Here is a 21278-nt window from a genome sequence, read left to right as displayed (position 1 = left end):
TTCACGATACAGCACTAGCCTCGATTACCTTATTGCTTTTATAAAACAGTTATCACACAATACAAACATTAAAGGCAAAAAAATATGTATCAATGCAACTTTCATGAAGTAAAATCACTAAAAGCAGTCCTTCCGCTGAACAAAATAGTCCCTGGCCATAAACAGCAACAGAAGTTACATTATTACGACAATAGATTGAGGCAAAGCTATTTTACAAAATACTTACACTACGTCCAGTTACGCTCTTTTCGTAAGTTGAATGCGGAAGGCGGTCTGGCGGCAGCTATTTTACTGTGACAATATTTTTTTTATTTTACATTTACTTTATAAAGTTTTAAATACTCGCTCTCTCTCACAATACTCATCTACATAATATAGTAAGCTTCAATGAACAATATCAATTAAAAACAAACATATGTTGCTAAGAGTGGTTGCTAAGGGTGTTGTGTAGTGACAGACCATAGACTGTAAAAAAATATGGACGTAGTGTCTGTGACGTCACCCATAGGATTCTGATGAGCAGTTTTGAAGCGTAAAGTAGGGTCGAGCTGGCTGTTGCCATCTTGGCAGCGCGTCATCGTGCATCACTCCCGGATAATAGAAAATGGGCAAAAAGGCGGGACGTGGGCGGAGCTGAAGTGACGCGATGACTAACAGACAGAAGATAAATGGCTATCCACCTGTCACTCGAAGTGGCCACGCCCTTAATTATGCAGAACTTTAATGCTTTATCCACCTGTTTCCGGGGGGCGCTACTGTAAATAAGAACATGGGTACAACTTCCGGTGAGGCGGCGGAAGTAGTATTCCAATGGTATTTTGTGTGCTAGTTAGTGGAGAGGGTAAGTGTTTTTCGGATCATTGGCAAGGTTTCAAAATGATCATTTTTACTTTTTTTTTTATCAGATGGTGCCACAAGGGTTAAGTGAAGGTTACTGTGAAGCAACATTTGCAGAATGACACACACTAAACATTTCATTTAGTACATTTATTAGTTAATTAATAATATCATCACAATACAATAAACAATACAATTTGCGTGTCCTTAATTGTCCTTCCTTACTTTACTGACCTTCCACCAAAGTTCTGCTGCATGACTACAACAGCGTCCTGGCCCTAATACATGAACAACCGCTGTCTGTACTTCACCTGTCACTGATGCTAGCACCCATGCCTTGTGATGGGATACATGCAGGATACGTGTAGGCTCAGGCTCAGCTCAATGTCCGCTTTTAGATCGTTTCCGACAGATACTGATACACCTCTGAGCTTTTCAAATTGCTCATCGCCTTACCATCACAGGCTACTGAATCTAGAAAATAGCTTAAAATACTACCGCACGCGATACGAGGCCACTTCTTCACGTCTTCCTCCCAACCAACTACCGCGGAGGATAAAGGTACTGTTGTTTCACCCTTTTGAAAGTTCGTTGAGGTTGTGTTCCCACATCGTTAGCAAATTTGTAGAGCTTGAATGACTGTCAACTGTTGAATGTCGATAAGCTTTGTTTCCATCCACCTATTTTTATACGCATTTTGGGATAACGTAATTGCATCAAAAAAATGCTGAATGGAAACGCCAAGATGCAAATTAATTCTATAAATGCACATAAAATATGTATGCAGTCGTTTGAGTCTGATAAATTTTCTATCCGATACGAAAACGTGCGCATAAACTACGATGGAAATGCATAAAGTCCCGCTTGTTTACTTCGAACCAGAAGACACTTTTGACGCAAAGCTTCATGGGGCGTAGGAAACTTGTGGATATAATGTAAATTAATGAGTTAATAAAAAAATGCACCCCCCTCACAGCGTCATGAAGGGCAAAATTAGCTGTATAGACCAAAACCACAATTTGTACCAGGCTGTAAACATATTTTATTCTGCTGTAAAGTTGGGCATTTTAACATGGGGCTCAATGAAATTCTGCTCCCTTTTGGAGCCTGTCACTAGTGGCCAGTCGATGAATTGCAGTTTATGTCACTTCCGTATTGGCTTCAAGAGAAACTGCGGGAGGTTGCCGCTTGTGACATACAGAACTGTTGGGTGAAGTGGTCATAGCCATGTTTTATTATGAACAAAACACAGCTATTGACTAATCAAAATCAAGGACTGGAACTAACCGATTAAGTACTATTATAGTATTTATTGATATTTTGAATTCGCTTTCACTTTTAGAATTTCCGTTTTCATTTTATTTTCATTTTAGTGCTTTTGTCATATTAATATAAACAGTATTTCTTTATAACTATTTTTATTCAGTTTTAGTTTTAGTAATTTTAGTACTTCAACGTAACTTCGACTTCAGAATATCCAAGCCATTTTAGAGCAAATACTTAAACATTGCGATATACTGTATATCAAGTATATTAGTATATTTTATTATAATATAATCAAAATAATACAATTATAATTGCTTAAGCTATATCACCCAGCCATATCTGCACTATATTGACCTTTTTTGTGCATGACAGCTCAAAGGATGGATTTGGCAGGTACATTGTGGGACACTGCTGCTCTATAAAGTGATTTCTCCAAACCTGGCTCAGCTTTCAGTATATGACAGAGTGTTTTCTTCCACTCCCCCACACCCATCAATCCGTCACAGAGCCCACTGTACAACATTTACAAGGGTATTTAATGGTGCATTCAAAGCATTGCCTCGCATTGAAGCTCAAGGCTAGATTGTTCTCTCTGAGCCTTTGATGAAAGGTTTAAGAGAAGCTGTATCAATAATATTGGCATCTGTCAAAGAGACAGACAGACTTTGTAGAGAAGATGTCAAGCGTCAAGATACAACAGACTCAAAGTTTATAACAAGACAATGCCAGCGGTGCTGTGAATAGCTAGGTGAGTCAATGAGAGCTAATAGCTAGCACTTTCAGTCTGATTAGATTTACCCATTGGAAAGTCATTACTCTAGAAGCCGTGGCTCCAGGGTTTCCCCTCAACCTTTTACAAGAGTTCATCAATTATACATGGCAGTCATTTGTCAAATTGATTTTAAAAACAAGATGTTTTGTTTGCACTTCTGTCTTTTTCTTATGCCTCAAAAGCGATAAGTGATGTCTGTATTAGTGAATTTTAGATTAAGTGCCTCATTTAGAGGAACATTCTGAGTGGTGATGAAATATTCACTAAAGCATGTCGAGACTCATTATTGATCATATTAGCAATTGTTAAAGGAAGATGAAGAGGCTAAAGGTTGTCTTCATTAGCATCATTAATTGAAAACAGCCCGAGCATGACACACAAAGGACTAAATTTAATCATGTACATCAATGGGTTCCTCTTTCACATTCAGGGAATCCACGGTGGGGTTGTCAGAACTTTGAAGAAGTGGTGTAATTTTATAGACCAAGCATTCAGTGAAGCATATCCCTGCATTATGAAATATCATCTGTGGGCCACTTGACACTCCTGACTTTATTTTTCTGTGGTTTTTTTCTCAGCTTTATGGATCAGCGGTCATTTCTCTTGAAGCTGCGATTGGCTTAGCTCCCAAAGTCTTTAAAACCTTGGAGCTTGTACAACAAAATTTTTCATAGCCAAGTCAATAAAGTCTCCGGGGTATCAACGCTGTGGAGATGAGCCCGGGACCGACACGATCTGAGCTCTCTGTAGCCAGTGCCAATCACATCGCTTGGCAATCAAACACATACTGACCTCCTGAAGCTCAGAGACATTAGCATTTGTTTCATTTTATCCACCACATTTTAAGATTTGGCGGAGTCAATCAATTCTTATAAACTAGTAACTTTAAATATGGAGGCTATATTTTAAAAGCTGCTGCCCGCTCCCCTCATTCACATTCCTTGATAGTCAAACTTAAATGGTTAGGAGCTGGTATGTAATGACTAGTATAATAAATAAGAAATAAACTGCATAAACAGACAATTCTGGCCACAAAAACACCAACATTCATGTAACAATTCAAATGATAAAAATTATATATATATTTCAATGTGTTTGCTCTCTCTCTCAAAACTTTTGCATTCCCAACAAGCTTTGCATTTGTTCACAAAATGTGTGAGAGAATGCAAAGTTTCTTGGGAGAACACAAGAGAACACAAATGTTTTGCGAATGAATGCAAAAGCATTCAAATACAATTTTTCCTGCCATCTCGTCCCCCAACCCCCATCAACATGTCCCCTTAGGCACTCATATTACCACAATGTGGTAATATATGTATATAACATTTGTTGTAACTTTTAAATGGACTGTACTGACAGAGCTTTCATGAAAATGTGATCCATATCAATTTGCTTGTGTTGTCTCATCCTATAAATGCTAAAGTTTCTTACATTGGATACAGTTAAGAAATATCACACCAGATGTTCCGAAGTATCAGCCTGATTGAGAGTGATATCGCTTTTATACAGCAGTTCTATAAACAAGATGTTAATACTGAGTAACGTACATATTAGAGACAACATTTTCAATTTTTGATCCAACAACGAAAACAAAATGAACTCACAGCAGAATAATGATCTCTAAGGGTATGTATACACGACAACAATGTACTAAAAACAGACGACAACGTTGTCAAAACGATCCCCGTTCACACGAATCTGCGAAAATGACTTAACAAGGCTGTATTATGCATTCCAGGCCAGTAGTTGCCGATGTCACTTTGTCACGAAACACCCATGCGAACACGTAATACGCATGCGTGAACATGTAATACACATCTGCATGACGTTTTTGTTGTTTACATGGAGACGGTAAAGGCATTGTTTCCAAAACCATGCACTTTGAATGCCCTCAAAAAGTTTTCAATTCGTGTAAACACATCCTAACTCTGAGAAACTCGGTTGTGGCATTTCTAAACTAATCAGTTTTTAAACGAATCAGTTGAGTGAATTATTCACCTTTAAAGTTACTGAATTTGGAATCACATACTAGAATTCTACGCGGTTTCAAATTTAGCAAGTCACTTGTTTTTTTCCTGAGGGGAACTAAAATAGCCTATAGCTATGTTTGTAGTGTTTATAATGTATGTAGTACATTTAGGGATGCACCGAATCCAGGATTTCGGATTCGGCCGAATATTGGGATTTTTGACGGGGTTTGGTTTTTGCCGAACCTTAGAATTTTTTTCCACTGAGCCGAACCCTAGGCTTGCACTACGCACGCTCCGCTGGTCGAGCGTATTGATGCCGCCGTTGTTTACGGGAAGTTGTTTATTAGGGGGACCATTCAAATCCAGTAGGCTGTGAAAAAGTGATAATGGAACTTGTGAACAGAAAACGTGTTGTTTAGCAGTACTCGCAGTCAAAACAAAGGCGATTCAAGTCGAGCTACATGTTCAATTTGCAATGCCGATTTGTCTCGTGGTGGCAAGGACCCTAAACAATAGCTGCTGTTAAAACATTTACGTATTAAACATCCAAAATAATACGAGTTGTGCATGAAGTAATCTACAGACTTCAGGTACGCAAAGGAAGGACAGTCATCCTGTCATAATGTTGCCTATTCTTAATTAAAATTAAATTAAATTAAAAATACACTGCTGTATGGATGCTCATTCAGTTAATTTTCCCAACTGACAATCGCTGCTCATTATCCGATTATTAACAGTTAACTGATAAGATTATAATATTGAATTGGCATTAAATAAAAATATAATTGACGAGTGTCTGTGACCCGTTAAAAATACTTTTTTCACGGGTTTATTTTACCATGCAAACAGCAGCATACAGATCAGATAAAATATAAATAAAAATAATAAAATAAATAGGCCTACACTAAATATTTTTTCACATAAATAATTACCAAATTAAGATGACAAAACAAAAATACACTGAATCCGTTTGAAGCTTTGAAGAACCGGAATAGTTTTTTTGTCAAATATAAATAGCAGGCCTACCTCAACCCTCACCTTATATGGTTTTTATTTTTATTTTATTTTTATTACAGTAACATGTCTAAGTGATGTGGGTTAGTCTGGAGCACAGCCTGTTGACAGAAAACATCCTCTCAAGCCTTGCTTATACTTTCGTCTGGCTCCACAGCGCGAGCCTCTGCTGACTACGCGCGCGCCTTCTGCGCTCTCAGTTGTGCTGTTCTTTGAAACGTCAGAGGGCGACTTGGGGGAGTTGTTCTAGAAACCATCAGGAAACAGTGGCGAGAAGAACATATGTGACAATGTTTACTTTAGTAAACTTGACCTAAACCACACTACGAAAAGCCTTAAACAAGGCTTCAGATGGCACTGATGGCCCGGGAATACAGAGATAACGCCTCGCTAGAGTGGCTAGCCTCGAGAAGCGCCGTTCATTTGCTTTCCACCAGTCAGGAGCTTGTACTACTGCTGTATTTTAATACTGCGTAGCATATTTTGCAATATGAGCATCCCTACACTGCTGTGGACGTTGTTTACTTCATGTGTTTATTGTGATAATGGACTGAGGATGGGAGTAGGATTCGGTATTCGGTTTTGGATTCGGCAGAATCTTAACCAGTGGATTCGGTATTCGGCCGAACCCCAAAAATCTGGATTCGGTGCATCCCTAAGTACAATATAACATTTCGATTTATTTACCGGTATTATTTCTGAATGCAATCAAATGCAACTTATACGTGACTTTCCTGTTTTTTTCTCTCTCAAAAACATAAAAAAAATTATATATATGCCTAGCTATCAAATTAGTGCAGAATCAACTTTGCATTGCGAACACATCAAGGATCTAAAAGCGGTTGTGTGGAAAAGTGCTGAGCTGAATTTTTGTGCCATCTAGTGGTTTAATGGAGAATACAGTCAAATGGCCCATTGTATATTCTTACGCTTGGCTTGACTTGTTTGAATGTAAATGGTGTAGGCCTATATATGGGTCTATATATATGGGTAGCTCTTAAAAAAAAACACTGCTATACAGCACTTAAAGCGGTTCCCCTATGATTACGAGCCAAAGGACCACTTTTAGTACTATATAGCACCAATTTGTTTTAGAGTGTACAGACAACAACTTTGTCAAAACAATCCCTGTTCAACACGGATCTGTGGAAACGATTAAAAACACTGTATTATGCATGTCAGGCCAGTAGTTGGCAATATTAATTTGTAAAGAAAAACTACACGCCTATAGACTGAAGATGTAATACACATGCACATGAAATCAGAAGCTGCAATTCCATTACCCTTCAAATTGCGCAAATTGAAATTGCGGATTGAAAATGTGCCCGATGGAAATATATCGCAAAAAAAGTTTTTATGCTTACATGAGGTGGTTTTTCAGACAAGTCGAAAAAGGAATATTTCGCAAAACTGTAGTGGAAACTTTCACATTTACAGGTCACCTGGTGTACATAAAAGTCACATGATCATTCTTTAAAGATGGTTCAGTATGTGTGGACAGAAGATGAGACAGAGTTCTTTATTAAACTCATAAAAGACAAAAGAATTACAGGAATACTGGATTCTAAATAAACAAATAAATGCCACAATTTATCAAGACCTCGAAGCAGATATGAAGGATATATGGGAGATGTGAGAGCTCCCAGAAGCCGTGGCAAATAGTACGCTCCAAATATTACACTTTCTTTGCCATTAATTCTTGGATAACGCCTACATCTCCTTCAATTAAAAATAATGGCTAGTGTGGTGCCTGTGAAACCTAAACCTACCAACATCCATCACCATGAATTATTGCAAGAGAAAAAAAAATTACGTTTTAGTTGCATAACATTGGTTAATGGAAACGCAGTGATTTCGCAATAGTTTTTTATCGACATTTAGAAAATATCTAAATGATTTGCGCAGATCTGTAATGGATACCTACAGTTTTCACAAATGTTTTTGTAATTTACATGGAGATAATAACAGTATCAATTTAAAAAACGTTCACTTTGAAACTGTTTTTGTGTAAACTAATGGTCAAAACGCATAAAACGTTTTACGTTTTTAGTTGAAAACGGTGTCATATAAATGAGTGTATCATTTTTACTGATGCAATGTAACATTTAATAACTGGCACTCCACCTGAATATATATTTTTCTCTGTTGATCTTTCGTCTCATTAAAGCTTTACAATGCCACTATCCACAATGACAGTGTCTTTCACCTCTCCTCATTGTTGGAACAGCAAGCACCATGTAACATATATTCCTATTGCTCTAAGTAGATCATATGACTCTCTTAATAACAATATTCGAGTATCACATTTGGTGATCTTTCAGCATTTCCCCAGTCATAATGCCAGGAATTGATCCCATAGTTAAGAAATAACCCAATCTGTGCAGCACGTATTGATGACGAGGGACAGCAAACTGTCCCACTTCAAAGTGCATCAAGCACGATAATGTACAAAGTGGCCGATCAATATGGCTTGGCAGCACTTGCTCTTTGCAGTGTCCATAATGTGATGTGTACTCAATCAATAGCCTCTGGTTGACAGACAGACTGGTGTGACTTGGGGCATTTTTCTTGCACCGTGTAGGTAAGAGCCAACCAAGCCGAGACAGGAAATTACATGGCTGTCCACCGTGACAGGTGGCTGATCTGAAGTTAGAGTCCCAGTGGAAGAATATATCCATAAGTGTGGATGAAAGAGGTGACAGATGACTAAAACCTTGGGACCATAAAGCAAGCAGATGCTGCATGCTTTAGTGGGTTTGGCCGAACATCTTTAAATGTAAAGATCAGGGCTGAGGAAAGATTAAGCTTGCTCAACACTCTTGGTTTTGGCTGGATGTGGTGAGACCAAAGGCTCTTGAGCTTATCTGAGCAGTCAGTGAGACTTATGAACACATAAGCAGAGGTTGAAGTGGAATTTATTTTATTTATTTGCCCTGCTCATTCACATTCCGATGACACAAACCTGGTCTGAGAAACATCGGCCAGCCTGGGAATACGTCCATAGCCCTTTGATTATTTGCTGCAGTCTTGGAAAACTATTTGTGAATATGCCAGTGATTTTGTCTCGCATGCAGTGTTCAATATTTTTTATATTGATTGGTCACAGGTGTTTTAACCATATTTAGAATTACTGTGTTTTAGGGTTAAAGTAAACTAATAAGATCCTGGCAGAAAGTTAACAGTACCTTTTCAATTTTTCTATGGATTTTTTCTTACAGTATAGTGATAGTTTTTGTCAATTGACAAATTTTTTCTTTCAATTTTGTAAATATTTCACCGTCATATTTGTGCATTTTAATTTATTTTACTAAGACAAAAAATTTAAATATAAAAATAGTTTATTTAATTTTGCACTTGTCAACTAAAATGCTACTTCCATCAACAATTTTTTGATACTTACAAAAATACTTACATTTTACTAAGACAAAAAATATTTCATATGTAAATTTAAATTGAACATTTTGAATATGTAAAATGTAACGTTTAATTTTGCACTTAATTTTGCACTTTCGTCGACTAAAATTTAATTTGAATCAAAATTGAATAAAATGTTGGGTCAAATTAAGGTTTTTATTGTAAGGTTGAGCAAAAATCTAATTTTCTTCAAACAGTAAATTTGTTGGCCATGCCTAGTCTTTTTTTTAAGAATTTCTTATCATTTTGTAGCATTTGCCTTTGCACGGCATGCAGGACAAGACATTTAATCCCAAACCTCATGTAACAAGTTTGATAGATTGATTGGAAGCGGCTGGATGAGCTTTTGTAACAGTCAAAACAACTACAGGCAATGTGTCTCCTCATCGGCAATGACAATAATGGACAAGCAGAAGCGAGCGACCTTGCAGCCTGTTCCTGGGTCAGACTGAGAGGGCCATGGGTCCTTCCACAAGGATTATCCCAATGAACCCACGAAGCAGACACGGTTGCACATCATAAATTATCTCTTTAATACATCCCACTTCATTTAAGTTAATGCAGTGAATAGGATTCACTGAAATAAGGTCAGACACTTTGATCCGTATTCATTTGACCCCACTCTCTGTAATGTTGCCTGTGGGTATGTGATTTTCAATGCGGCTCCAGCTGTTTGGGAGGTACAAGCATATGACTGGTTGATAGAAAGTGCTGAGGTGGGAGGTTAAATAAAATGTAAGACTTTCGTAACTAAATTAATTCCACAACACATTGTGTACGGATAAGTAGCTGTACATGCAGTACAGATAAAGGACACGTTGGTATTGCTGTAATCCGGAACGGGATTGAAGTTGCTCAGGAGAGTAGAAGTGAGACGGCACTCAGTGTCCTCAGAACACCATGACTTCACACTCCTTCAGTAAATCCACGCTTGACTGATGGGACACGCTGCTAATAGGTTTCCACCGAGTGCTCATTATAATACTTCCTGAACCACAAGCGCTCTTGCCTTACAAAATGTAGAACAGTGGGAGCTTTGTGGACTGAGGTAAAAGGCATTAGCTCATTTCATGGCCAGTTCTTTTGTCTTGAGCATGCCTTATATTATGGTTTAACCATGTATGCGGTCGGCTTGTAATAGTGAACCGATTCAGAGGTTTTAAAAGAGCGAGCACTCAAGCCGCTCCCTTTATGACATCATAATCACTTTACTCCCCACTGCAGACATACAGTATAATTTGCATTAACGGTGCAAAAACAGTACAGTAGAAATCGATGCAGAAGGGACAACTGGAATGATTTCCCTTTTGTGTGACCAAAGCAAATTATTTAAATATTGTATACACCATTTAAAAAATGTTTTATACACTATTTTTAAAATAAGTCTCTTATGCTTTGTTATCAAGGCTGCATTTATTTGATCAAAAATACAGTAAATAGTATGAACTAGTATTTCAATTTAAAATAAGTGTTTTCTATTTTAAAGGGTTAGTTCACCCAAAAATTAAAATTATGTCATTAATTACTTACCCTCATGTCGTTCGACACCCGTAATCGCTCAGAAAGGCCTCCATTGGCACAATGCACGTTACACTCTCAAGACCCATAAAAGGTACTAAAGACGTTGTTACAAAGTCCATCTGATTACAGTGGTTCTACAATAACTTTATAAAGTGACGAGAATAGTTTTTGTGCGCAAAAAACCCCTAAATAACGACTTATATCATGATGACCGATTTCAAAACAAGGCATCATGAAGCTTCGAAGCGTTATGAATCAGTGAGTCGATTCAGCGGTTTGAATCGCCAAAGTCACGTAATTTCAGCAGTTTGGCGGTTTGACACACGATCCGAATCATGATTCGACTTGGTGATTCATAACGCTTCGAAGCTTCATGATGCCTTGTTTTGAAATCGGTCATCATGATATAAGTCGTTATTTAGGGTTTTTTTGCGCACAAAAACTATTCTCGTCACTTTATAAAGTTATTGTAGAACCACTGTAATGAGATGGACTTTGTAACGACGTCTTTAGTACCTTTTATGGGTCTTGAGAGTGTAAGGTGCATTGTGCCAATGGAGGCCAAATTTTCTGAAGAGACACGATCGCTTTATATGATGAACAGATTGAATTTAGGCTTTTATTCACACATATAAACATTCATCAAATCACACATCAGCTGTGACTAGAGGTCGCCTATTCAAAGCAAAGGCGTAGTTTGATGACGCCACGTTTGAGTGCAGAATCTTGGGACATGCGGTCTTCACCTCACAGCCGGAGGAAAAGAATCGGGATAGGACTCGGGCAGAAATCATCTTCATGGATGCAATTATTAACGTTACCGTAGTATGAAGCAGAGCTGGACCGAGTGTTGTGGGAGCTGAGCAAGGCCGCTGGAGCGATTGTTAATAAGAAGAGCGGAACACACGCCTCACAAGCAGCGGGACAGTTATTATGGCATAGTCGCTCATGGGACTTTTATTATGCCACAGTCGTCGGTGCCATTTACGCTTTTACCTGAGGTAACGCAGCTCTGTTTATCATATTAGACACATCTGAGTGTGTTGAAAATTATGTTATGACGTTACTCTGTGTATTCTCTCGGCGGCTGCTATGACACTTTCTGCGTTTCTGCAAAATAAAACGGAACCGGAAACCGAGGGGAACACAGATATAACTCAATTGACAGGCGACTTTCTCACACGTCCCGGTTCCACGGTTAAAATAGCAATTTTCTCATGATTTACAAATAGTTGGAAACATTTGGGATATTGTAAGTACTCAACTGAACAAAATATATAGCACTGGCCTAGTGTTTTTTTTATATTTTACTGAAAAATCTTTACATAGTGCACCTTTAAAGGTCAGTTATTTAACATGTTGTATATCTTCTCATTTTAATGGGTTTTTATACATATTGTTCATGGGCACGTTGATATAATTTTACTAAAAGTAGACATTCAAGTTGAAAAACCTAAATAAAAACTTGCTATTTATTGCATTAGTGGCATGGTGGGCACAATTTCAGTGTAATCCTGACAGAATTCTACAAAAGAAAGGAAATTTTGTTCACTCCTCTGAGACACCAAGGTCAGAGATAGCTATGCACCCTTCAGAATCACCAGAACTGCGCTAGAGATGATTGAGAGAACTCTCCCGTAATAAATATCAATCCTGCTCTCATTTATAAAAGGTTCTAGGTCTGTCATGGAAGATTTGATTCATTAGCCCTAATACTTCTGGAGACCTTCTCTCGACCGCCATCAGAATAATAGTCACCTGTCATCCGCTGCTATTTTGACCCCTGAAGATTAATTTGACATTTACCAAATTATGTTTTAGGTTAAAAGAGTTGAACAGGGAAAACAAGGGGGGGGATACAAGACTTTTGTTTCTCACATTAAGTAATGATAGGGGTAACAAATAAAATTGTATTCATTTAAAAAATCAATTGATCAATATACTATTACTTTTTTATTTATTTTAATGTATTTTAATGTATTTTTGTTTTCCAAATAGCAGAGCAAGTAATTGTTACTTGTGCATAAAACTGTCTTCTGCAGTTTCAAAGCTGTTCACTTATGTAATAGAGTCATGGTACACCACAGGAAATGGGGCATTAGCACGTGGTTTTACATTGGCCAGAAATCAATATTTGTAAAGGAAGATAAATTACATATATGAGATACTTAAGTAACTGATTTACCATTTAGAATTATGCAAAAGGGGCCAGAAATTCTAGAGATGTGTAATCATTTAAATTTGCTGCTTGTTCTGAAGCTGAGATTATTTCATGTGTGTATCGTCACACTCTTGCAAAACATCTGAAGATGCAGGAGATTACAAAGGAATACAAGATAAAGAACATTATCACAGTATGTCAGGTGGCCTGTCCATGTGACAAGTTACATATAACCAAATCCCTCTTTCACTGGACTGCCAGACTTTAAAGAAGAAGAAAAAAGCAATCATTGAGAGAACAATGCCAGGACTGTCTTTAAAAAAGGGCAAAATGTGATATATCTCTTCTTTCTTTTTTTTTACTAGACTTAATAAAAGCAAGGTACGGCTGTGATTTCACCCCTTTTTTTTGAGGAAGGGTGACAAATGGTACATGTGGAATGAAATACTCTCAGCAGATGAGAGATACTTGGGTGAAGGGACGGCTATTGTCTTCGACCTACTCTGACTGCAAAAGCTCAGCCTGCAGTTGGTCAATACAGGCAGGAAGGTCTTCTCACGCTTGATCCTCCCACTCATTCATTTACTGAAGCCATTTACGGGCAAGGAGCCGTGTCACTTCATTCATGCCCATGTTTGATATTCATAGCATATGCTCGCTCATTCACTGAGGTCTGTTTTAACACAGGTAATCAAAGAAAATGGGATGCTATTTTTGCGCCGGTTTTATTTATAACTTTATTTTTATGGCTTCCGGTCCCACCTACGGCACACAAACAGAACACTCGTGAAAACGGACTCCTCTTGTCGTAGCAGAATGGATTTACTGCATTTTTATGTTATCAAATTTATCAGAGCTGTTCTAGGACCGGGAAAATTGATCTTGATGCTTGAGATGCATGAAGCACACAAGAACAGGAAAGTTTGTTAATTGCTTTTGAGGATATAAAAGCTGAATTCAAGGAAAATCATTTTTTAAAACTTTAATTCGATTCTTGGTGCCAACAATATTTATTTGAAGAGCAAATGGATCCTTAAATAAAAACAAATTAAAGCAGAACGAAAATTAGATTTCAGAAAGTAAGATTAACTTTATATTAAATTGTCCCCACAAAAATGGATTTGTTTTTATTTAAGGAGAGAGCGAGACAGAAGGGCTTTGTGCTTTCAGTCAGTTGCATAAGCGAGTACACAATTTAAGTTTATCTTCAGCATTCAACACAAAATCTTTTCTTCTAAAGATTCTTTTGTACATTTTGCATAATGATCCAAGAATGTCAAACAAACTTTTTTTTAAAATCATAATAACTTTGTGTTCTTTTTTTTCTTTCTCTTGCAGATATTGGCCATCATATCCATTTTGTTCATCATTCTTTCAACAGTTGCACTGTCCCTGAACACCTTGCCCGAACTTCAAGTGCCAGACGAATTTGGCCACGCCACTGACAATCCTCAACTCGCTCACGTTGAAGCTGTGTGTATCGCATGGTTTACAATGGAGTATCTCCTGCGCTTCCTGTCATCACCAAACAAGTGGAAATTCTTCAAAGGGCCACTAAATGTCATTGACTTGTTAGCTATATTACCCTACTATGTCACTATTTTTCTGACCGAGTCGAACAAAAGTGTGCTGCAGTTCCAGAACGTGAGGAGGGTGGTGCAGATCTTCCGCATCATGAGAATATTGAGGATTCTGAAGTTGGCCAGACATTCGACAGGACTGCAGTCTCTTGGATTCACTCTCAGGCGCAGCTACAATGAGCTCGGCTTACTCATATTGTTCTTAGCCATGGGAATCATGATATTCTCAAGTTTGGTCTTCTTTGCAGAGAAGGATGAGGATGCAACCAAATTTACCAGCATCCCAGCTTCGTTTTGGTGGGCTACAATCACCATGACGACAGTGGGCTATGGAGATATTTACCCACAGACTCTGCTTGGCAAAATAGTCGGTGGACTTTGCTGCATTGCTGGAGTGCTGGTCATTGCCTTACCCATCCCTATTATTGTCAATAACTTCTCCGAGTTCTACAAGGAGCAGAAACGGCAGGAGAAAGCCATCAAGAGAAGAGAGGCCTTAGAACGAGCCAAGAGGAACGGAAGCATTGTCTCGATGAACCTGAAAGATGCCTTCGCACGAAGTATGGAGTTAATGGACGTTGCCGTGGACAAAAATGACGATAAACAGCCAATGGACAACCACCTTTCTCCGAGCCGGTGGGGTATTCCACAGCGCACATCCTCGGATACCAGCCTCAGATCCTTTGACAAGAAGTTTCCCGACAGCGGCCCACACGGGTCACGGGAATACGTCAGAACGCCTAGTCCACAGCATCTAAACGCTCATAAACTGGAGGAAATGTATAACCAGATGACAAAGACGCAGTCCTTCTCAGATCTCAGCACAACCAACAGCACACAACCTCCGCCTGTAACAAAACATGAGGTAGAGTTGGAGCTGAAGGAAGTCCCGACTGCCAACAAACGGCAACCCAAGGAAAGAGCCATTACGGATGTCAGAAGCATATCGAGCGTTGACAGCTTTGCAAGCTGCACTGCTGAATTTGGACAGGGTGAGAAGGCATCCACCCCTTCTTATACAGCAGAGCAGGTTCAGCAAAGGCAACCGAAAGTACCTCTGAACATTCAACTCGGCCAGCTGACCCCCTCTGAAATAAGTCCAGAGGAGAACCCTGGGTCTGTCGACCAAGACAACGACCAGCAACCAGATGGTGGGAACTTCAACGAGGTTGTGGAGAACATCAGAAGCTCCATTCGTGGAATTAATCCAATGAAGACAAAGGCCCTCAAAGTTAACTTCATTGAAATGCCAGACGACGCTCCCCTGACACCGCCCAACACTTCTTCTCCACAGGATGTCAACAACAGTCTTCTGGAAGATGACTCCCCGGAGGGAGAGTGCTCTCCTCTCTGTTCAGATTCAGAGATGCTGGGTAGTATCCCAATAAAAGGCTTGGTTCTTTCTCGAAAGATGCTGGGTGGAGGATACCATCCTGGCGAGACGGCGCTGCTTCTGGGGAACCTGGAGGAACAGGAGTACCATGAGGAACTGAACCAAATGGAAGTGGCTTCCGCAGCCATCTCCTCACCCAAACTAGCAGCACAGAACTGCACTCAGGGTGTAGTCAGTGGTAATGAGGAGGAAAAGCCAGACTCCAACCAAACTGAACACAAGATAGAGAACCACATGTTTACGCCGGAGATCCACCTAATGCCAGGGGATGGCAATCACTCACCATCTTGCGAAACCGGGATGTGACTGTGGCCAGACATTCGGACAGAATGGAGCGCACTGGAGGAGAAAAGGGCACGCAGATATGGTCTGAAAGATATTTTTGCATGGCATGAAAAGTCCCTTGTAATTGTGTTATTGTCAATAGCGCAAAAGAGACTGCAGTTCTTGCAGATGAGACCTGAAGAATGCGGGTGCATAGAGGCTTGTTTAGAATGTATTTACCAAACAATGAGGACATCATTGACCTACCTGTACATTTTACCTTTTCACTTGTTTTATTATTTTATAGGGACAGTCAGAACCATTGTGGGACAGATCTACAAGAGCATGCATATTAACAAAGCTGTTTTACGGTGCTTAGTTTGCTGAGAGCACTCCACGGTAAATATAGAGACTACAGCAACGACAATGCACATAGCCACAGAGGGCAAAGTAGATGTCAAACGGGGGTTTTGTTAGCCTTTTTCTGTTTTAAAGAGGGAATTTTCATCAAAGACTGTGAAAAGTGAGCTGCAAAGTAGCGACGTATTGAAACATATCATGACTTTCTGTAGAAAAGCAATGTGTACCTAATGCAGATGTGTTTTGTGTTAAGATTTAGGAATGGTCTATTATATCACATATTTATTTGGGGATTTAATTTGGTTCATTTTATTATTTTTGGTTTGGAACTCAAATTCGCAGCATCAAAATCTTGATTTAATGACCAGATGGATTGCTCCACATTTTTCTTGATAACAAAGTTGCATATACAACTATAGTTGCCAAATGAGAATAGAAATCAAATAATATACAGTAGATGAAAATGCTAATTATATATTGACTTAAAGTTAGATGTCAAATTCTCAACAAAAAAAAGCTTAATCGCCTAAACTTAAGTTCAAACGCAAATCGTACAAACACATGGTTACAGCAGGTATGTATGTCTTAACTTATCGTTACATACTCAAATATACAAATAACACAGTAAACAATTGAGTATCAATGATCAAATCATTAAAGCCATCTGGTCAAATATTGTTCACATACTTCCCTTTTAAAACTAAAAATCTCAATCCTCTTGGTAACGCTCTATTTACTTATCAAAAGGACCAAAACCCAAACTATGTTTTCATTTACACACAGACATCAAAGTAAAAAAATAATAATTTGACAAGAGTACAGTAGTGTAAATGGCACTACAGTTTTAATTTTTCACATGAGTTGTTTCATTATTATTCATATTTCACCATACCTATATCATTCAGATGCCTGACCTTTGAGTCATTTCTTAACAGAAACTCACGTTTGTCTGGTTTTTCTGAGTATTGAAGAATATCTCTTTTGAGTTATGTATTATCTGGCCAAGTTTTTTTTTTTTTTTTTTTTTTTCTGTCACCTGAGAGAATATCCATTTTATGTTGCCTTTATTTCAAGATTGCTGGAAGTATATGTATATTACTTGCTTGGCATGGCGGTTGGCTGATTGTTCAACATGTAAATTGTGTTTGGAGAAATCTGAATGGGCCGAATGAAGATTGTGAAAAGACAAGAAGGAGGAACTCAAGACTTCAGCTGGCTTCGCAGTTACCCTATGGTGGAAAGTGCAATACAGCATACTGCAATCTATGCAGGCCAAGAATTGTGGCACTTTATTTACAGTCTAATGGATTTGTAAGTGTACAGGCAGAGACTTCAATTGTATTTTTCAGATGATATATCTTTAATATTTAAAATATCAGTGTTACCACTCAAAAAAGATTTGACGTTTTACAAAAACACTGCGTGGCTGTCAGAATCACTCCGGTTATACTCTTCAAATAAGATTCTCTTGGCTAACTCGACCAGGAGGGTCTTTTATAAATGTCTTCAAACAGGTTCATTTGAAATATGAAAAACAAACTTGTGAAATAATTGAATGGGCTCACAAAAAGTATTTTATGTTTTATTAATTAATGCTGACAGTGGTTCTATTTTTTCTAAACCAAAATTCTACACGACCACAATTTCCTGCCATATGGTGGTTTAAATGACACGTGCCTGTTCATAAACATTTATGAGAAGGCTACAAATGAGTTGGCTTTGTTCATATAGCACTGTACAGAAAATTATACTTTTTATAGGGGGAAAAAAATCAGGTCTTTAAGTAATAGATATGCGTAATATTAAGTTCTCAGGTTTTCTACGGCACTAATCTTCTGATATGGTGGATGTCTATGTTATCCTCATTTAAAAAAAAATGATCATCTTGCTTCTTTTGTTGTCTTTGTTTTTAAAAAGAATGTCGTCACATGCCTGTTTTGGTTTTGAAAGACTGTTGAATAATGGCCCATCTCATGCATTCCCACCGGATGGTCAGCTTCCCTGCTGTGCTTTATATGCCTCATATACAATGGCCCCAAAAAATATTTGGACAAATTGTATGATATTATTTTTACAAAATATGAAATTAAGTGGCATTTATTTTAAAGATAAATAGCACAAGCACACTTTTAAAGCAAAACCTTTTACAAAAAGACGTCTTAGGTTTCAAAATTAGGACACTTTCTGGTTGTCAAAGTACTCAAAAATGACTTTAAAAAATCAAGAAAAGTTGAGAAAAGCATCATGCAAATACTACTTGGTGTGATATTTTGTATCAAATGCAATGACATTCACACAAGTGTCCAAATATTATGTGGCGATGCTGTATTTATTTATTGGGGGTAGTCATCGATGAATGAAGTTTTGTTAGCAATTTTGTGCCTGGCTAGCGCTGCCAGTAGGCACCTCTGTTATGGTAAATGAATGAACTTTGTTTTCAGAGCAAGATATTTTTTCAGCATGTTAAAGCTACAATTTACTCAGTACCGTATACACAGCAACAACTGTTTAAAAGGAATAGTTCAACAAAAAAAGATCTGTCATTTATTCACCCCCATGTCTTTCCAAGCATGTATGATTTCCTCTGTGGAACATAGAAGATATTTTGTCCAGCGGGGTTCAGCGTTGTTTTGGACCCCATTGGAAGCAAAATATGTGAGTAAATGACAGACTTTTCTTTTTTTGGATGAACTATCCATTTTTAGATATAAAATACCATAAACGCAAGCAAGATTAAATGCTGTCTCATATAGTTGGTATCCCAATATACTGTTTTTATTTGTCAGCGGCAGACTCTGTGTATTGCAGCATTTCATGATTACAGATCAGATTCAAATATTGCACAAATAAACGTTTTACGCCATTTAGCACCTGTTGAATAAAGACAAATGAGTGAGGCTCAAAGTCGGTACTGTTAAACTCTTTTGTTTTCTTCATAACTCCAGGCAATCAACTGCTTTTTTACCTGTAGCATGTCATCATATGACTCTAGAAGCATCTCCCATGAGCCTTTGTGGGAGCAGTAGATGCAAAGGGATTTATGTCTGTGTGACTTTGCTCATGTGTAAAGGTAAAATGAACTCTAACAGCTGAAGGACTGTGAACAAGCATGTTTCTGATTACATGATCATGTTATATATCGTCATGGCAAGCGTGTGTTTTATTTTCATTTTAATTTTTTTGAAAGCGAAATTAAATATGAATGTGTCATCCATGTGTCATAGCCTGTTCTCCCATTGCGACATTGTATTTCTTCCTCTCACGTCTTCTGCCTCTTTTCGTTTTTTGTTCGTTTAAATGTTATCTTGTATCTCAATATCTGTAGACACCTTTACACTGCAGACTGTTTCTGCACATATCAGCATCTTTGAATGCATGTAGTAGTGTGTACAATTATGTGGACCACAGAACACTTTGTCATGGTACATGTATGTCAACATTTCTGTAAAATAAACCGCATTGTCTATGTTAAGTCTACTAGCATATGCAGGATATCAAATAAATGTGTAAATAACTCACTTGTGTTCTGCACCTTCCATCTCCTGTCTTTATTCAAGCCTTTTCCTCTTCATAGTACAGAAAAACTGCAAACACATGAATACAATTACATGACTTAACATGTAAAACAGGAACACATTCAAAACGTTTGATCAGTTTCCACAAAATATTATTAAGCAGCACAACGGTTTTCAACACTACAGACTGGAGTAATGATGCTGAAAATTCAGCTTTGCCATCACAGGAATAAATTAAATTTTAAAATATATTTAAATAGAAAACAGTTCAATTGTAATAATAATTCATAATTTTTAAATTCTAATGTATTTTTGATCAAATAAATGCAACAATGCACAAAAGCAAGAACGTTTTTCTTCTAAATTAATAGAAAATAGGTGGTATCATGAATGACAAACTAGTTCCTTGCCATATTAAGACCCCCTGCCCATCAAACATCTATATATTATATTCATATATTCCACCCTATTGCTCAAGGGTGCTTATCCTGTGGGGTATATAGAAGGAAAAAGTGTAGAATATTTTTTTTGTATTAATACTATAACTATTTATAAATAGAAAATGATTTAGTCTTAATATAATTTGCATGTTCTAAACATTATTTCGACCTTATTACTGCCTTAAATAATTTTTGAAGCAATGTCAGAAGTTTTAAAGCACTGTTACCTTGAGTACTTTGCTTTTGTACATGTATTATAAGGCTTTCATCAAAATGTAATGAAATTTGGCATAATTATAGAAGCAAATTCCACACCCAGATGCACTGCTTCAGTCATCTAATGCCGGAGTTCATGATAGAACATAGAACTAGTCTGAACGTTGAACTAGTCTGACACCTAGTGTTGGTTTATTTGCTACACAGATTTTTCTTTCAGTCTTTCAGAGTGTAAATAGAGAAATATCATTTATAAATACTTGGGAGTGAAGGGAATGACTTGTTAGATCCTTTTATCTGGGCATTTGTTGCTAGTTTACATGTATTTGGCGAAGTTTTCCTCCAACAGCAGTCACTAAATTAATTAAAGGATTTTAAAAATGTATTAGACATTAAAGGGATATTTCACACAAAATTTTTAATTCTGTCATCATTTACCAGACGGTTTGACAGTAGCCATTGACTTCCATAGTGTTTTTTTTTTCTCCTTCCTACTATTGAAGTCAATGGCTACCGTCACCTATCTGGTTACAAACATTCTTCAAAATATCTTGT

At 37.7% G+C, this 21278-nt stretch overlaps 1 protein-coding gene across 1 annotated transcript in view; it reads left to right on the top strand.

The window, feature by feature from the left end:
• The window catches only part of kcnb2b (potassium voltage-gated channel subfamily B member 2b), a 139914-nt gene extending 119838 nt beyond the window's left edge, over nt 1–20076 (top strand). The window contains exon 3 of the mRNA XM_079806940.1: nt 14294–20076. Within this exon, the coding sequence (XP_079663066.1) occupies nt 14294–16234 (1941 nt within the window). The 3' untranslated portion in view covers nt 16235–20076. The remainder of the gene's footprint in view (nt 1–14293) is intronic.
• Nucleotides 20077–21278: the final 1202 nt, after the last annotated feature.

The sequence above is a fragment of the Gobio gobio genome (genome assembly GCF_949357685.1).
Source record: "Gobio gobio genome assembly, chromosome: 23".
NCBI classification, from domain to species: domain Eukaryota; kingdom Metazoa; phylum Chordata; class Actinopteri; order Cypriniformes; family Gobionidae; genus Gobio; species Gobio gobio.
Note: the sequence above shows the minus strand (reverse complement) of the source record. Positions and strands in the feature narration are given on the sequence as shown.